We start from the raw sequence: 16,765 nt of genomic DNA, 5'->3' as shown, positions 1-16,765 counted from the left end.
ATATGTAGCAAGAATAGATATTAAAATAAGCTGCCACAGATATTTCACAAAGAGTTCAGGAGGCCTCTTAAACAAACCCATCCTTCAAATACTGAAGAGAAACACTCTTCAAGAAATCATCTCAACAGTAACTTAATAGAGGCTATTGTGCACAGGGGGCAAAAACCCATAGTAAAACCACACAATACCATAGTATTTACTTCAATTACTGCCAATAATATTTTAAGCTCTCAGGTCTATGATATGAAAACTCATCCTTGCTCCTGAACCACCCCCTGACCTGTGCAATTCCTAATACTGTAAGCATTTTGGGGTACACTCTATCTGTTTCTGTTCTTTTCTTACACTTTTACAGTGGCAGTGGTGGTATTTGATTCATGAAATGACTGCTACACATATGCACTCCCAAAACCATATATGAGCTATTCTGTTCCCATTCGAACCCCCCAAAATATTTGTTTATTTATACCAGATGTCAAACAAACCCTTGCTACAATCAAGGCTAAAAAAAAGTCAAACTACAAGCAGCAGCCACTAGGACAAAAAAAAATATTGCCTGCTTAGAGAAGTAAAGTGAACCTAAAAAGCCATCTAAAAGTGAGAAGAGCTATCATGGAATGACACTCAAGGAAGTTTTAAGAGACCAAATTAGATGTTCAAGGAATAAAATTAGCACAGTCTTCTAATTAGACTAGCTGTGATACTGAACAGGAGCAGAGCCTGAGTCCTGAACTGACACAACTGCCTTGTGCCCGATGTCTCAAATTGCTCATTCAGCACATGCTCAGGTATCACTGGACAAGATGGTATAAATGTATAAATATACCTCAGAAAAAAAACAGCTGATTCTCTTTAGCCACCTTTTAACCATCATTTGACAGATCTAGAAAATACTTTCTTCTAGTGCTTTTCTCACACTATATACATTTGTAAATATCCTTCAAGGAAGCTTTTGTTTTCAAAGATACATTTGTAAATTACATAAAGCACTACAGAGACGAGTGCATTTGGAAAACAAAAACGAAACAAAGAGAGTCCATTTGATCTGAGCTATCCTCTAATTACATGACTGAATACACGCTCATAATAAAGTTTACTGCAAAGTTTATTCTAACCAGAAAGCAAGGATATGAACCAGTTTTACATATAAGGGTTTGAAGCTTTTTTTGAAAAATACCTCAGGTGATGCTTTCTAACAAAAGATCAAAATATCGAATGGACCTGCTATAGCTACAGAGGTCTGGGCTGTTGGAAATTTTTCTAGCCAGTTTTAAGCCAGTTCTTAAACAAATTCTGATGAAGTTTTCTTCAGGAAAATATGGCACATAGATATCAAAGGATTAAATGGAGACATGGAGTAAAGTGAACAGTAGAGCAATCTCATGAAGACAGATAGATATATGAATGAAGTGGCAGTGGTTTTAAGCAGAGTATTTCCCCTCTTTGACTTTCCAAAAGGGGAAGGAAACGGAAAAAAGTGCCAACCACAGTAAATCCTGTAAAACGTGAGGCAGCCAGGACTTCATATTATTCCAGTAACTGGACAAATCTGACAATCAGGTAAGGGATGGAACTATGTCCTTTCACTTACACCCCCTTTAGGCACAATGAGGAGGGAAATAATATTTCTGAATCCCAATTTACTGCTTCTTATCTTCCTTAAATTTCTTAATTTTACCCCTTTGAACAGCAGAAACCACACCTCAAAATAGCTATAACAACAACAAAAATAATCAGGACAAGCTTATTTGGGAGAGATGGCCTTCCTTCACTTCTCTGTGAGCCTAGTAACCAATTGACCTACATACTGTAAAAGTGACAGCATTGCTGTTTCACTCTCCTACTTCCAGCTGCTTCAGCCCCCATTCTTTGCACAGTAAGGATGAAACAGAAGCCTGAACTTTACACTTTACTGTTTTTGTTGGCCTGAATGTACTTTTTTACGGTATTAAAAAATCTTTATATGTTTTTATAAAATCCCTTCAATGTATTTTTGAGGCTTACAATACTTGTGTGAAGTTACGGGATACTAAGTCAATGTAAAGATGAGATTCATTCCCTTTGTGATCAAGATCATGCTGCTTACGCAACACAGCACGGAACAATGTGTCTGGGAAAGACATTAAAGTGGAAATCAACCTGATTTTCTTTATAGGCAGAGTCCACCCCTACCATTCCTTTTTACTCACTTGTACCACCAGATTGTAAGCTACACAGCGTATGGTAACATCAGAGCTTAAGCACGAGCCTTGTCAAAGTCTAATGTGCTATCCCTTTAACAAAAGCCTCCAGTGGGGAAAACTATTACATGTATTTCTCAAAGAATTTTTTCCCTCATTTTATTACACAAGCCCCATAAGATGATAGCCTCAGTTTTCAGAGACTCTCAGTAGAGACAAACTTAGAAAGGCTTATACATTGTCCATTTTTCAGCTGTAAAAATGTTGTATGGGCAAAATGCCTTGAATACATGCTGCAGCACTAATATTCCCAACGTATTTCCATCTATTCTGTCAGGGCATAGATTAATACTGATATAGGTTGACTGGATTACTGGCATTTTGTAAAACAGCAGGGGAGATGGAAAGGAAAAATAAAATGGGTGCAACAGATACAGGGTGCATATCAAGGGGAAAAGAGAATGAAAGATGACCGTAGGGCATATCTACCTCAGGCTGAACTTTTTTCTGGAGAGAAGAATCAAAACAGAGACTTCCAGCCATTTAAAAGAATGAAACTGAGGTTCTGTTGTATAAAAACAGCATTTAAACATTTTCTAAAGAAACTTAAGTAGCACAGGCACAGAATCTGAAACTTGACAAGGGCTTCCTTGGAGTCAGAGAAGTCTGTTTGGCTGCTCAGATTTAAACCCACCCACATTTGGGCAGCCAGGAAGGCTCTGAGAAATCATTTGTATAACCTTCTTGGCAATATGTCCCTCCAAATGTTCTGCCAGCACAGTGGTACCCCAGCACCTCCAGTGCTCCCAGGGGTCCAAGCTCCTCTTGACAGCTCACAGTGCTCTGATGTTACCTTGCAGACAACTGCAGTAACAGTCTCCAAGGCATGGAAAAAGAGTCACTAACTCTGGCAGACACAGAATTGAAACTTGGACCACACTATCCTTTGTTAGGTTATCTAAGGGCTAAGCAAACTAGCCCCAAAGCCCCAACAAAGATCAGAGGAGCAACGACAGGTGGAGGAACTCTCTGTAATGTAATCACTGGAGAAAACCTAATCAGTGAAAATCAGAGCACACAGAATTGCCTGTTTCCTATGACGGTCCAAGGGGAAGATGAAACCAGTGTCCTTGGTGTGAAATGCACCAAGGTGGGTCAATGGGAAAACACTTTAATCAGAAAACTTCGCAAATGAAAGGAAGCGATCGCATACAGCAGCACAGAACTCTATTGGATGCCTGAAAAAGCAGATTTTGGAACTGCGTGAACCTTATGATGGGATTTTCAAAGAGGATTGTGGGAATGTGCAAAGATCGTTTAGTGGAAGGAGCAAAGATGGGAAAAGGGAGTAATCAAGGTGAATTGAAAAGGAACAAGCATGGCCAGAAAAGGAGAGGATAGAGGAAGAAGGAGTCAGTTGTGTGTAAAGGTGTCTGGCCAGTAGTCTGACTAACTGAGCTATGTAGTTGAGGACCTCTCTACTCTTATTAAATCTGGTTTCTGACTGCCTTTTGTGTGGGCGTTCTCCCTGCTCTAAATGTATGAGGACAGAGTGTGAGGAAAGGGCTGTGCCCAGCAGCTGTAGTGAGCTGCGAACCTCAGGGGCTTGTGGACTCTGGTGCCATCAGCTGGAGCAGGACAGAAGCCCTGGGGGCTGCTTCTGAGTAGACTGAGGACCTGGGGCCAGCAGCAGCAGCAGTGACCCATGTATTGTGTGCACTGTACTGTACTGTACTGGCCGACTCCAATCTGATCATCAGGAGAGAAGGAACAGGACTGGGTCACCTGCACTCTTTGTGTTCACCTGAGAGCTGTGCCATGTAGGTGGGTGCAGGTAAGGGCCGTGCTTCCTCTCTGTCCTGGCTGGGCTGGGCAGATGTGTGGGTTGAGCATGGATGTGCTACCTGTCACATCCTTCTCACATCCTTCTCATACAGACAGTGACTGCTTCAGGAAGCCAAAAATTGGTGCAATACCTGTGACTGTGGGACAGCAACTACATCTCCTTTTATCCAACTGACAGGATGAATACTACCAATGTGAGATCTTTGGAGAAGTCTCCCAAAACAATTGGTGACTATTACACCTGCATATATAATTTTATGTTAAACATGAAAGTATCAGATGTATTGTTCAATGCACTAAGTGATAATCATCACCAGTGAGTATCCGGCTCCCTGATTAGACAAGCCACAGATTGCTTGTTCTCTCCAGCTTTTATGATTTTAAACCAAGGCAAGTCCCTTCCAAGTATTTTAGATAACTTTTTTTCAATGTTCTCAATGTTCTTCTTGTTTTAAATCCAACTCTGATGCAGAATGTATTCATTAAAAAAAAAAAGGAAAGAAAATAAATCTTACCTCCAAGCTGTAGAGGTATTTGAAACTGTTTTTTTGACTGGCTGCCTTTTCCACAGCTTGAGCTAATTTTATTGCTCCTCTACCACCAGCTGACCAGTGATTGCAGGGTACAGCATCAAGTGCTCCAGACTCCTTTGCAATCTTACACACCAGATCAATCTCAGCTGGAGAGTCAGTTCTGCCAACCAAACAGTCCCGTCTCATTATTCTGTATAATTAGTTCTCTTTTACAACCTTTTAAACTTAGCCTTATTATACCAGCAGCAATGGTAAAGCAGGTATATAGAGAAATTGTGCCATATACATTATGCATTTATATATAGCATATATATTTACATGTTTCCAGAAAATTTTGTAATTGTTATAGCTAACTAACATGGAAGATTATCAGCTCCATAATAGTATATACTTTTTTTTTGGTTGGTTTTAAAACCTTAAGAACAAGCTAAGAACTTAAAATATCTTTCTATTCATGATGAGAAAAGGAAACTCTTTAATAGCTTCTTTGCTCATGCCAAATTGAATAATTTGAAAACCAAGAAAAGTGAGGTATTTGAACTGTATATTTACTCACAAGAGTAATGAAAGAACAGACTTACTTGAAGACATTTAGAGCAACCACAACAGGAACTCCAAAGAGCTGAGCAATTTGAATCTGTTTCTGTAGATTACAGCAGCCATCAGCTACCAGCTGGAGGTTCTGTGCAATTAAATGAAAATTAATGGAAATTGTAAGATACATAGTCTTCTCCAGCCAAAGAATTTTCCATAAATTTAAGTGAATATAAACAGTGCTGATCATGACAGTTGCAGGCAAGTGAAATTCTTCCATACAAAAGTATTCTGGCTCTTATTACTTCTCATTCCAATTAATATGCATCAGACATACTTAAGTAAGTAAGCAGTGTCCAGAATTTGTACACAAATCCATTGCTCTCTTCTGAGACACAGGAAGATGGTGCAGCTGATGACTGGTTGCTTGTCATGGTTGTGATAGGGATGGTAGTCTGCTGTTTGCAAAGTTTATAAACAGACTGCAGTAGTGGGGTGGGGTTTGACATACAGATGTGTTAGATGCAGTGTTCACATATACACATACATAACCCAGATAAAAGCACATTACTGGATTTCCTTATTTTCTCTTTTACCTCACATTTTGTAGGCCTTGTCTTTGTTGTAACAAAACACTTATCCTTAGCCTCATACAAGCAGAAGACCAGAATTTGTCTGGAGCAAAGTGACAAAGAAAACAAACCACCAGAATTCACTCTTTGTTTGAAGAGTGGCATCCCACCCCAAATGTGAAGCATAAACATATTAAACTTGTTGTTTAATGAACACGTTATGCTATCATTAATTTCAGGGAGTGTCTTTAGCCCATACACCTCTCTGCTCTTGCGCTCCTAAAAGGGCTGAGGGAAGATGAGGTGGTTTTACTTGTTGGCAATGCCTGTTAAGAGATGTTAACTGAACGTCAGCATTAGAGCATGCTGTTGTCAAACCTGAGGCTGCACGCTGTACAGCCAGAGCAAGGAGAAGTTCTGATTCTCTGTACACTATATTATTTTGTTCCTTTAAATAAAACATCTTTAAAGTTTTTTAACAATTCCTCTTACCTCTTCTGTGTATTCTTTCTTCAAGGGGGCACCAGCAGTTACCTGGGATCAGATAATAATAAACAATGTCATCACAGACCAGTACTTGTCATAACCCTAAAGGGTCTCACGTGCAATTCTGTTTGGTTTCTGTACTGCCAGGTAACCCATGCCAGTGCACAGAGCATCACACCCTGACTGCAGTTTGTGTTTTATTCCAAGTTGCACCAGCACACAAACAATAGCAACACTTCCTATTGCATTTGGGTAGCGAGACACAGGTACTGCCTCAGCAATTAGATTCAAAAGACTACTAGGGAAGGCAGCTGAACCTCATTCTTTCTACATGATGTACGGCACACCAGCAGTGCAAAGACAATAGGCAGCAACTTCCAACAGCTGAAGAAATAACAGCAGCACAGACGAACATAATCTTTGATGTTCTTTAATTACTGCCCATGGCAAGGAAATGCATGCAAGTAATTTGTTGGGAAGCACAAAGGTACACATGCAAAGTGCATCACAAGGATACTGGGGTACTGTATTGAGTCTCTAAGGACCACATAATGTCAGTCCCAGGCACCACTTAGTCACATTTGTCTCTAGCATTAGTCCTTTTTATAGTTAACCTCCCAGTAAAAGTATCTGGTGCTCTACATGCCTCAGTGATGAATGCATCACATTTGTAAACAAATTAAACCTTTCGACTTCTAAGGACACAAGTGAGACAGAAATAGAGACAGTTATTAAGACATATTTAAGTCCTATCTTTGCTAGATTGAGTGATAACACATGTGAAAATATATGTGCCTTGATAGGGATGGAGAAATATAATTCAAAATAAAGAAAGCATGCATTAGAAGTGTACTAAAATGTTAGAAAATTATACCATTACATCAACCTGAAAGACTGAAAAAGAGTAGCTCAGCTTTAACTCTTAGAGAAGATTAGCTGTAAGGGAAACCATGCATTCTAAAATTTTGTGGCTGTGGAAACAGCTCTGGTATTTTCACCCATCACGACTGTTTCCCTGGCAGCATCACTCTCTAGCATGCTGCTGGGCAGATGTAAGTGCTCCTGGGAGTTAAGTGTCTGTTCTGCCTGCTTGGCTAGCAGAGTCTGATCTGATTGCACATTCAGGGAACATTTCTACAATCAGTAATCTGTGTTTGTGGTTTAGACAGCAAAAAATTATACATTGGTGACTCTTGGTACACCAGGAAAACACTTGCAAAATTTTATCAGTTACTTCAGCATGCCCAAGGGAATTAATATGAGCAAAATAAAAGGACATAAGAGGTACCTATTCCTGGAGTGAAAGAAATCTTAAGACCTTCACCAACAATGTGAACAATAACAACTTCCACTCACATTCCTCCTCGGCTGTCAAATTTCCCAGCCTGTGACTTCAGTGCACTTACAAATGCTATTTCAAAAGGCAGTGAAAAAAATATATGTATCTCTCTTACAACTCTTTTTTTTTTTAATGCAACAAACTTCCCTTGCTCTGCAAGATATAGTACTTCTTCAGAGCTCTTTCGTCCCTCTTCTTTAATTTGTGGTTTTATTTTAGAGATAGCATTATCTTTAGTGATAACATCCAAACAATGAGGCATCTCAGAAGGGTTATCTAAATACTGCCCCATAGACTACCCCAAATATTTCTTAAATCAAGGTATTTTACTCATTTCAAATATTAGCAACAATTTGATTTTTTCAAGAAAGGTGCAAAAACTTACATTTGGCCCACCTCCATGCATCTTCAAAGCCCTCACTGTAGCAACAAGTACAACCACACTGGGAACCAAGCCAGACACTCTGCATTTGATGTTGAAGAATTTCTCCATCCCAATGTCAGCACCAAAGCCAGCTTCAGTTACTGTTAAACATTAAAACAACAAAACAAAACCACACATTAAACATGCTTTTGGTTAAACACTGGGGGATATTTCTACTTCAGCATATAGTGCACTTAAATACACACCAGTACTCAGTTTTGAATGAACTTTTAAATAGAGGTCTATTTACATTACTGATTCTGATTAAAAACCTATTCCCAACTCAGAAATAAATTATCTAACTCTTACATGTGCAATACGCCATCAAATGTAGTTGCATGGGGGGGGGGGGGGGGGGGGAATGAAGCAATCTAAATTAGTTTGAACCAAAGTGTTTTAAAAATACCCAGTCCACTAAAATCATTGATTCTGTGTAATTATGTGTAAAATGATTGCAAATTCTCAGATATAAGACTTTCCTATATTATTCCTCCTCCTCTGATTTCACTAAAGATATGCTTTCATCACAATTAATGGACCTAAATTCTCCTAGGTTTGCAAAACTTCTGGTGATTTCTTGCTTTTGTTGAGAGGATGTTTAGTTATAAACACAAACCAGCAGTTACAGTCACATCTCAGTGTTGAACATACTGTGAAATAATGAATTTAATAATGGGATTTTGCACCAAAGAAGTCAGACATGAATGTGACATGACTGAAGAGAAAAATCTGTGCAGAATTAGGATACACATGGCAAAGTATGTTTAGTGGAGCTACAAATAAAGAGAGGATAATCTGTATTACATGATACCAGACTCTTCAGAGCGAATTTGGTCTGATTTGTCAAACAGAAATTATTTTGATTGCTTCTTTTAAAATCCAAGCAATTTCTTTTATTTGCTTGCAATGACAAGCAAATAAAAAATGGAAGGATTAAATCTGTTGGTTGAAAGTTTACCAATGCAATGACTTCCCACAAGAACACATTAAAGAGCTGGGCTCAGTGCACACCTCTCAAAAATGTGAAGGGACTTTCAGGCAGACAAGGTGGTGGGAAAAGGTGGTGTTTTCCAGGGTGGGAAAACAGCTTGCTCCAGAGTCCTCTGGACCAGACTCCAAGCAGGGCTGGTAACATATTCTCATAGCCCAAATCAACTTGTAAAAACTCCTAAATTCCCTTCTCTTTCCCTCTTGCCAGCAGTTTTGTCTCTCATGCTCAGGAGGGGAAGGGACCACAAATGGCTGATGGAACATTTCAGGATTGGCAGCCTTCAGCAGGGTCTAGGAGGAGGACACACAGATCTGCTCTGTTGCTGCAGCAGAAAGTATCTCACTGTTGGCAGCCGAGGCACTTTAGGAAGTCCCAGCCTTTGTGCATTTGTCCTAACCCCACTGGTCCTTTTCCACCTCTTCTTCGTTTTGCACAGGCTGAAACAATTGCCTGGATCTGCTCTGAGAGAGGAAATGGCTGCTGGGGCTGGGAGAGGAAGCAAGTATCAGCAAACAAGGGGGTGGGCCTGCTGGGGGGAGCAGGGATCTCTTGAAATAGCAAGGTCCCATGGCAAGTGTCATGATTAACGTTCTCCTCAATCATTGTAATAACCATATCATCTTTTTCTAAATAGCCATGAGAAAAACACACACCAAACATGGGAAAAAAAAAAAAAAGATGCTTACACAAACGCAGTAATTCATAGGAACAAAGCTAATGCCAGGATAAGTCACATTAAAAGCAGAGCTAGGGATCACATTTCTGCTTTCCAGTAACCCTCATTCTTCTTCTCCAGTCTCTTATGTGGCATAGGGTGATTAATGGGAACCCTGAATTAGGAATATATAGCCACGATCAATCTTTAATATAAACAACAGATAAACTACCAAGTGCTTGAGAGGGTGGGAAAATAATTTGTCTCTCTCAGAGACTGCCAGCACATATACATAGCAGTCTCCTAACATTTCCAAACAAAGTTTCCAGGGAGTTAATCCATTTCATGCCAAGCCTTTTCAAGGGTCAGTTTCCCTCTGAGAAAAGGGGCGATTGCAAGTCTGCCTTTCAGTGGGAGAAAAGCAAAGATGTCAGCCTTTCACAGCAACCGCTCGCACAGCAAGCCACCCTTCGGGCAGTCCAGGCAGCCAGGGCTGTGCATACCCCTCTATTCTTTCCAATCCTCCCTTTGATATGGAGGTCAAAAATCCCATTTGCCTAAACAACCCAAATACTGGATCAGAGTTCACCAGAGTGAGTGCTACAACATGGAGACCGGGGTTTTTTCATTGCAAGTGGAGGAAAGGGAGACAAACGTCAGTGCTTTCTCCAGCGTGCGGAAGGAAACAGGATGTAGTCGGAAAGCTGCCTGGATGAAAGTTGCAACTCCATTTTATTTCCTCCAAGGAATAGTAAGAAGATAGAATAACATGCCAAGCTATTATATTTTAAATTCTTTGTGCTGAAACACTTAATACAATTACTTTCAGATTGTTTCCTGCTTTCAAATGAAAAGCATCAATGAAAAACACAGACTATGAATGGGAAGTTTCAAACTACTCTACATTTAATGATCATCAGATAAACCAGCTAATCACTTTAAATGTAACAACAGGAATTGAAAGTAGTATGTGGAGAGCTAATCACTTTACATGTAACAACAGAAAATTAAAATAATACACAGGTCCATTTATTTTGATAATAATTTCTCATACATAGTTTGTCAATAGAAGAGAATTACAGGTGAACTCACACAGATTTTGGGCACTACTACCTGTCTATACATTTTTGCCCAGCTTCAGCTCTCTCCCCCCAGATGCCTGTTTATGCTGTGCCCTGCCAAGTGGCCACTTCCCAGCTCCATGAATCACGGCTACCTGGGCTGCTGCCTTGAAAGCAGGTAGGGGGTTTGTAATAGATACCAGCATGGTGTTAACTGCTTGCTTTGATTTCCAGGCCATAAACACAGTTCTAATGCAGTTTTAATGAAAGCAAAGAGGTAAATTATTTGCCTTCAGCAAGCTCAGAGAAAGCATACAGGTATTTGCATTTCCAGGCTGAGAACACAACACTGTGGCAAACATATACTGACCTAGATCAGTGTTATTACAGTCCCAGGTCTTGTTCTGCCTTCTGGATCCTCTCCTTGCACTGACAAGACTCAATGATGAGCTGAAGAAGTGCTAAAAGTTTATCTTCCTGGGTGCAATTTTCAGTCAGTACAGTTTTCTGGAATCTCACTGCGTGGTCATATAAAGTGCAAAACCTAAAGTGCAAACCTGTTGTTTCATTTTATGCTTCAGTTTTAGAGCCTAAGCATCGTAAAGAACAATGGAATGAGGATTAATAATTAAAATTTCATGTATCAGCAGGGCATTACCATTGCATTACTGCTGAGTAGGTCAAGCCTAGCAATTAATTTACATATATATCAGAAATAAATCACATCAAAATGGTCAAATGATGTCAAATAATTTTTTCTCATAAAATATCCTCATGAGAGTGACCAAAAGCAGCTCATTCTAATACACCAGGGTAACTGTGGGACCTTGGTTCAGAAAGCCATTAAGCAAAACACAACACACATTCATTGCAACACAGGTCTTTCTAGGGATCATTTATGTGACATCTACTTCATCCTCTCCTAATACCAAAATCATCAATAAGCTGCAGCGTTCTTTCAGAGCAAGAACCCAAAATATCAAAATTAGGTAAGGGGAAAAAGAGGAAGGAGAAAACCACACAGGTGAAATTAGGCAATAGAGATGTCTGTTGGGTGGTATAAAGTCAGAACAAACTCTTCACTGCAGTCTTTAATTCTACTTCAGGGTTCAGGCAAATGAACAAATCACTCCCATGGTTTTGTTTCTTGTTTATAATTATCATAACCTCCTTCATGTAATTACTGCCTTACCAAGGACATCTGGGAATCACCTACATGTGACAATAGCTTAAATAATGTTGTGTGTTAAGCAGCTCATCAGATTTCGCCATCATTCTTAATACAAAATGCAATGTTTTTATCCATCTAAAAATACATCTATCTTGCTAAGTGGTTCCACGTTAGTCTAAATTGATATAGTGCTTAAAAGCCTTACAGAAAGCGATGTTTAGAATATTTTTCAAAAAGCTATTTCACCCACAATTGAACTTGATGTGTACTGAGGGTAATTTCTAGTGAAAGTATCTTTTCCCTAGTCAGCCCTTTGTATCAACAAATCAATGTCAAAATAAAACATTTGTAGTATTAAGGGCCAAGTCAGATGCACACATGAGGCGAAGCTTTAGGATGAATTGTGAGCCTGGATTCCTGAACAATGTAAAAGGAAATGGAAACTCTGAGCTGCAAGTTGCCATTTACTCCCCACATGTAAACATATCTGTTCTGGTGCAGCTGTCTGCTGGTAAACTCAGGAAAGGAAGAGCTCAAAGTCACAGAAGCACATGAACTGTGAACCTGGAACTAGAGATATGCTGGCTATAAAGTACTGAAATGTTCTTTTTAAGGTGAAAAATACCAAGGTGCACAATCTCCAAAATAAACCAGGATGATCAGTGATTTCTGTAACAGGATATCATATTTTTGTTAGCATAGCTAGGGTTTGTCCATTCTGACTCTAGCAATTATTTGATGTGAACTTCCATTATTATGACTGATTTTGGAATGTAACAAATACTTTTTTCACCCCCTCCTCCCCCCCCCCAACAGAGGGAGTTTTCCTGTTCATTTTTCTTTCCACGCATTCTCAGATGTCACAGAACACAGGAACTCACAGGGAACACAAAGTCCAGCAGAAAACTACACATGAATAAGTTAAGCCCGAACATTTTCCATGCCATGAAGAAAATACTTTGCATTGGTTGTCAAAATTTTATGTTGTTGTTGTGAAGTCTAGAAGAAAAGGCAACAGGAAAAATATTTGCCCCTAAGTTTAACAGACCATAAGGTAATTGGATGTAATCTGTACTTTCCATCTTTTGCTGAAGAAAGCTGCCAGGGCGGTATTTGCCCTGCCGAGGTCAGGGCACTGGAGGTTTTGGATCGTTGACACCCAATCCATGCTTTTGACTGAATGGGGAGATACGGGAATTCATTCTGCCTTCCTTCAATGGACACTTATTATCTCCTTTGGCTGAGTCTCAGGCTTCGACTAACAGTCACTGCCTGCTGGCAGCAAGGGATGCATAGGAAACTTGGCTCCCAGGAATACACTTAAATTAAGTGCTGATTCCCTTGGGACTCCCTAACAAGCTATTTCAATATTTTCCTCAGAAACATTTATTTTTCCATAAGAAAGTAATTTTAGCATTGAAATGCAGAGCAGCTTTAAATGAGAAACTAAAGGTTACCTCATAACCTCTCACCGCTACTTGTAATATCAATTGCTGTTAACTTTCCAAGAGCATCCCATACATTAAACAAAAGAACAGGCAAAATGGCTCATACAGATCATTCCGAGACTATAGAAAAAAAATTACAGAAAGTTCATTTATAAATCTCAATCTTCTGACAATTAAGTCTACAATTCCTTTTTGTGGGTGTTAAAGGCCTGTTTATGTATGTATGCTGCAGATGTTGGATTTTAAATTCAGGATGGGAATCAAACTGAAAACTCCAGGAGCTGGCAGGAGTAGCAGTGTGTGACAGAAAGCATGCTCTGCACATCTCCACAGCTCTGCTTGCCTCCCCATCTTGAAAATATACAGAAGTGCAACTGCAGTGATTCCTGCTGCCAAACCACCAATTTAGGGCATGGTTTTACACCATGGCCGAACCAAATGAGCACCCTGCCTTGCTGACAGGGTAATTCTTGTTCATTCGTAAGTCTTCTGCCTTTCTCTCCTGCTCTGTCCTCCCTGCTGCCCATTCATTTTTGGTATTCATTTAACTGGAAGGTAACTTGCACAGTGTAAAAAAAAAAAAAAAAAAAAAAAAAGGCCAGTTTTTCCACTGGGCTATATTTGAATTAGTTGAAGTAAGAGCAGACCAGTATTTGATTGATTTCAAACAGGGAGCAGAAGCAAGGGAGGGAAGATACATTTCAGCAGTGGAAAACTTAATTCTTCCCTAGCCACCTTGTCAAACCATATTCCAATACTCTGAATGTAATATTTGAAGTTTTCTTGCAGCTCACTACAGTAATAAGCTCATTATTTGGATTTACTACTAGAGATTAAAAACAGAAGATGTCTTACAAGTCACAAACAGATTCATTGTAATAGAAATTAAGTGAGCTGAATGTGGCTTCACAGGGTATGCGTTTCTTTGAATCCCTCTGCTAAGTCTGCTGGGTTTTACAGCCACTCTTACTCTCGGGGTCCTATACTCACGTAAAGATCTGTAACTCTTAGGCTAAGCGTTGGGCCATGACATGAATTGCAATGCATAGCTGAATACACTAACCAAACACACACAGTCCCCCCTTTTGTAACCTTCTTCTGTTACATCCAGAAAAATTCAAACAAAAGAACTATGAATTTTAGGTTGTGTCCTTTCACCATTCATAGCACGTTTTCTTTGAGGTAACAGAGTAACATTTGCTCATAAGACAGATGACCACATTTGGAGCACAATTAATGGCACAGGAATAAGGCAATTACATTACATACTTTAAAGATCACCATGGCCTTTGGCAAAAGAATTATTAGTCTTCTGGTAATTACAAAATTAAAACCTCACCACTTCTTTATTTGGAATGCGTGGAAGGAATAATTAACAACAGCACTGATGGGTCTTCATTTAAGGCCATTCTTCTACAATTCTGCAAGGAGTATATCTAAGTATAACTTATGGTACCCACAGTAGTTCCCTAAGGGCTTAAAATAAATTTCATCACACTTAAATCCTGTTACTCAATGCATATCTCACTACCAGACTTTAATTTACTTCCACTTTTAAAAGATCCAATTTGCTGAAGCTGCTGCCACTAATACACCTTTCATCAGAGTGAAACTTTCTGTTGAGCTCTCAGGTTTTGGGTCCTTCTATACCCCCCTTAAAAAAGCTACTGAAAATGGACTTTGAAAATGCTTTGAGAATTCACATTACAAGCATCTGGAAAACACTAACTTCAAGGGGCAGGCAAAGAGCCTGAACATTTCTTCCCTGGAAAAGTTCTAAGCATTTCATCAAATGGCCATGAAGCAACATCTGCTTTAGCACCAATGTTGTCCTGTTTTGTGAAAAATGAAAGTAGGGATGCAAAGAACCCTATTCTGGAGACAAACCACCACTTCAGCATATGCCCTGGAAGAAGACATACTTTCTGAAGGGCAGCAGAAATACAGTTGGGCAATGAGTCATGATACAGGTAGTGAGTGAGGAACACAGATTTCTTTTTTGTAGCCAGATGAGCTACCATCAGAGCCTGCCTATCTATCTATCTATCTATCTATCTATCTATCTATCTGTCTGTCTGTCTGTCTGTCTGTCTGTCTGTCACAGCTCAGAGACAAAATCCATTGGAGCAGCACCTCCCACCACCTGCTGGGCTGCGGGTGCCCTCGGGTGCTGGAGGGGTTCAGACTGGCGTGGCTGGGAGAGGCGGGGAGCCCAGGAAATCACTCTGCCCGCGCCTCTCCCAGTTCTCATCGCGGAACAAAAGCATCTGTACACAGACAGACAGCGCAAGAGTGGTGGTGGCCGAGGCTGCGGTGAATGCCACACAACAAAGGGCGGCTGAACGACGATGATGGATGCTCCTGTCACTGGAGCAGTCACCCGAGGCTCGCCAGGCACGGGCTCATCCATCAGCGCCAGGCAAGCCCACCCCAAACCCGCCCCAAGCCCTTCCAAGGCCTCCCCAAGCCCACCCCGTCCGTAGTGCGGGTGGCTCCATGCCCTGGGTGACCGCCGGGACAGAGCGCCCCTGGATCCGCACCGAGGCCCGCATTGGAGAAGCAATCTCCATTTCCCCCTTCTAAAATCCGGGCAGCACTGGCTTATTACGATAATGATTTTGCCCATGACTGTCTTTTCTGTGTACCCATGTAGTGCATCCCTCTCCTGGAAGGACAGACAGGTTCTTGTTTTATTTCAATCCGCTTAAATCTTTGCTAGGAGACAGAATGCCTTCCTTTCATGATTGGCCTGGAAGAGGACACCAACAACACCATTCTTGACAGCACAACTACAACTTGTAGAAATTCATGAAAAAGGGCATCTCCTGTTATGCATCCCCAGGAAAAAGTGTATTATTCCCCTGCATTAGCTGTTTGTCTTAATGTAACAATGGCCTAGTGAAACGCCTGATGCAAAGGCTGTAAATTACAAGACGACCCCAAGAGCTTTGCTGGAGAGCTCTGTGAGAGTGGAAATTATTCTACACGGAGTGCAATACATGTATCAAACACATACGTGTACTAAACATGTACAACAGAAAGATGTTTCATGGAGACGGAGAATGCCAGGCACTGTTCGTAGTATTTTAGGAGACAGGAAATAATGCTTAGTGGCGAGAATGGGCAGCATAAGCCACAGAAGAGCAGAGGAGAGTAAAAGTAGCAGACAAGTAAAGCCCACTGTGATACACAGATGTCAAGCAATAGCCACATACACAGAGAAATGCAGCAGAAGTAACTTTGGAAGTCACGGAAGCTTTTCATGGAAGCTCTACAATACCTTTTGCAGGTAGGCGTTAGTTTGGTTGTAATCACCTATACTTTTAAAATAACATATACAAAACTGGCATTTGAAACTCTACTCAAAGTGTAAGATTGATGATCTGTGACAAACTTATTAATATGTATTTGCTGTTTTTACTAAATTTTTGGATAAGGAGAAAGAACTCAACTGGTTAAAATTGTTCTGGAAAATAATTGTGTCAGCTAAATGATATGATGTCATATGTAATTTATCTTACAGAAG

General features: G+C 40.2%; 1 protein-coding gene across 1 annotated transcript in view; it reads right to left on the bottom strand.

The window, feature by feature from the left end:
- The window catches only part of MTHFD1L (methylenetetrahydrofolate dehydrogenase (NADP+ dependent) 1 like), a 137,888-nt gene that overhangs the window by 51,572 nt on the left and 69,551 nt on the right, over nt 1-16,765 (bottom strand). Inside the window, exons 20-23 of the mRNA XM_062488866.1 lie at nt 7,875-8,014; nt 6,157-6,198; nt 5,140-5,240; nt 4,541-4,718 (exon numbers count right to left, since the gene is read on the bottom strand). Coding sequence (XP_062344850.1) covers nt 4,541-4,718; nt 5,140-5,240; nt 6,157-6,198; nt 7,875-8,014 — 461 coding nt within the window. The remainder of the gene's footprint in view (nt 1-4,540; nt 4,719-5,139; nt 5,241-6,156; nt 6,199-7,874; nt 8,015-16,765) is intronic.

Source organism: Cinclus cinclus, chromosome 3 (assembly GCF_963662255.1).
Source record: "Cinclus cinclus chromosome 3, bCinCin1.1, whole genome shotgun sequence".
NCBI lineage: Eukaryota > Metazoa > Chordata > Aves > Passeriformes > Cinclidae > Cinclus > Cinclus cinclus.
Note: the sequence above shows the minus strand (reverse complement) of the source record. Positions and strands in the feature narration are given on the sequence as shown.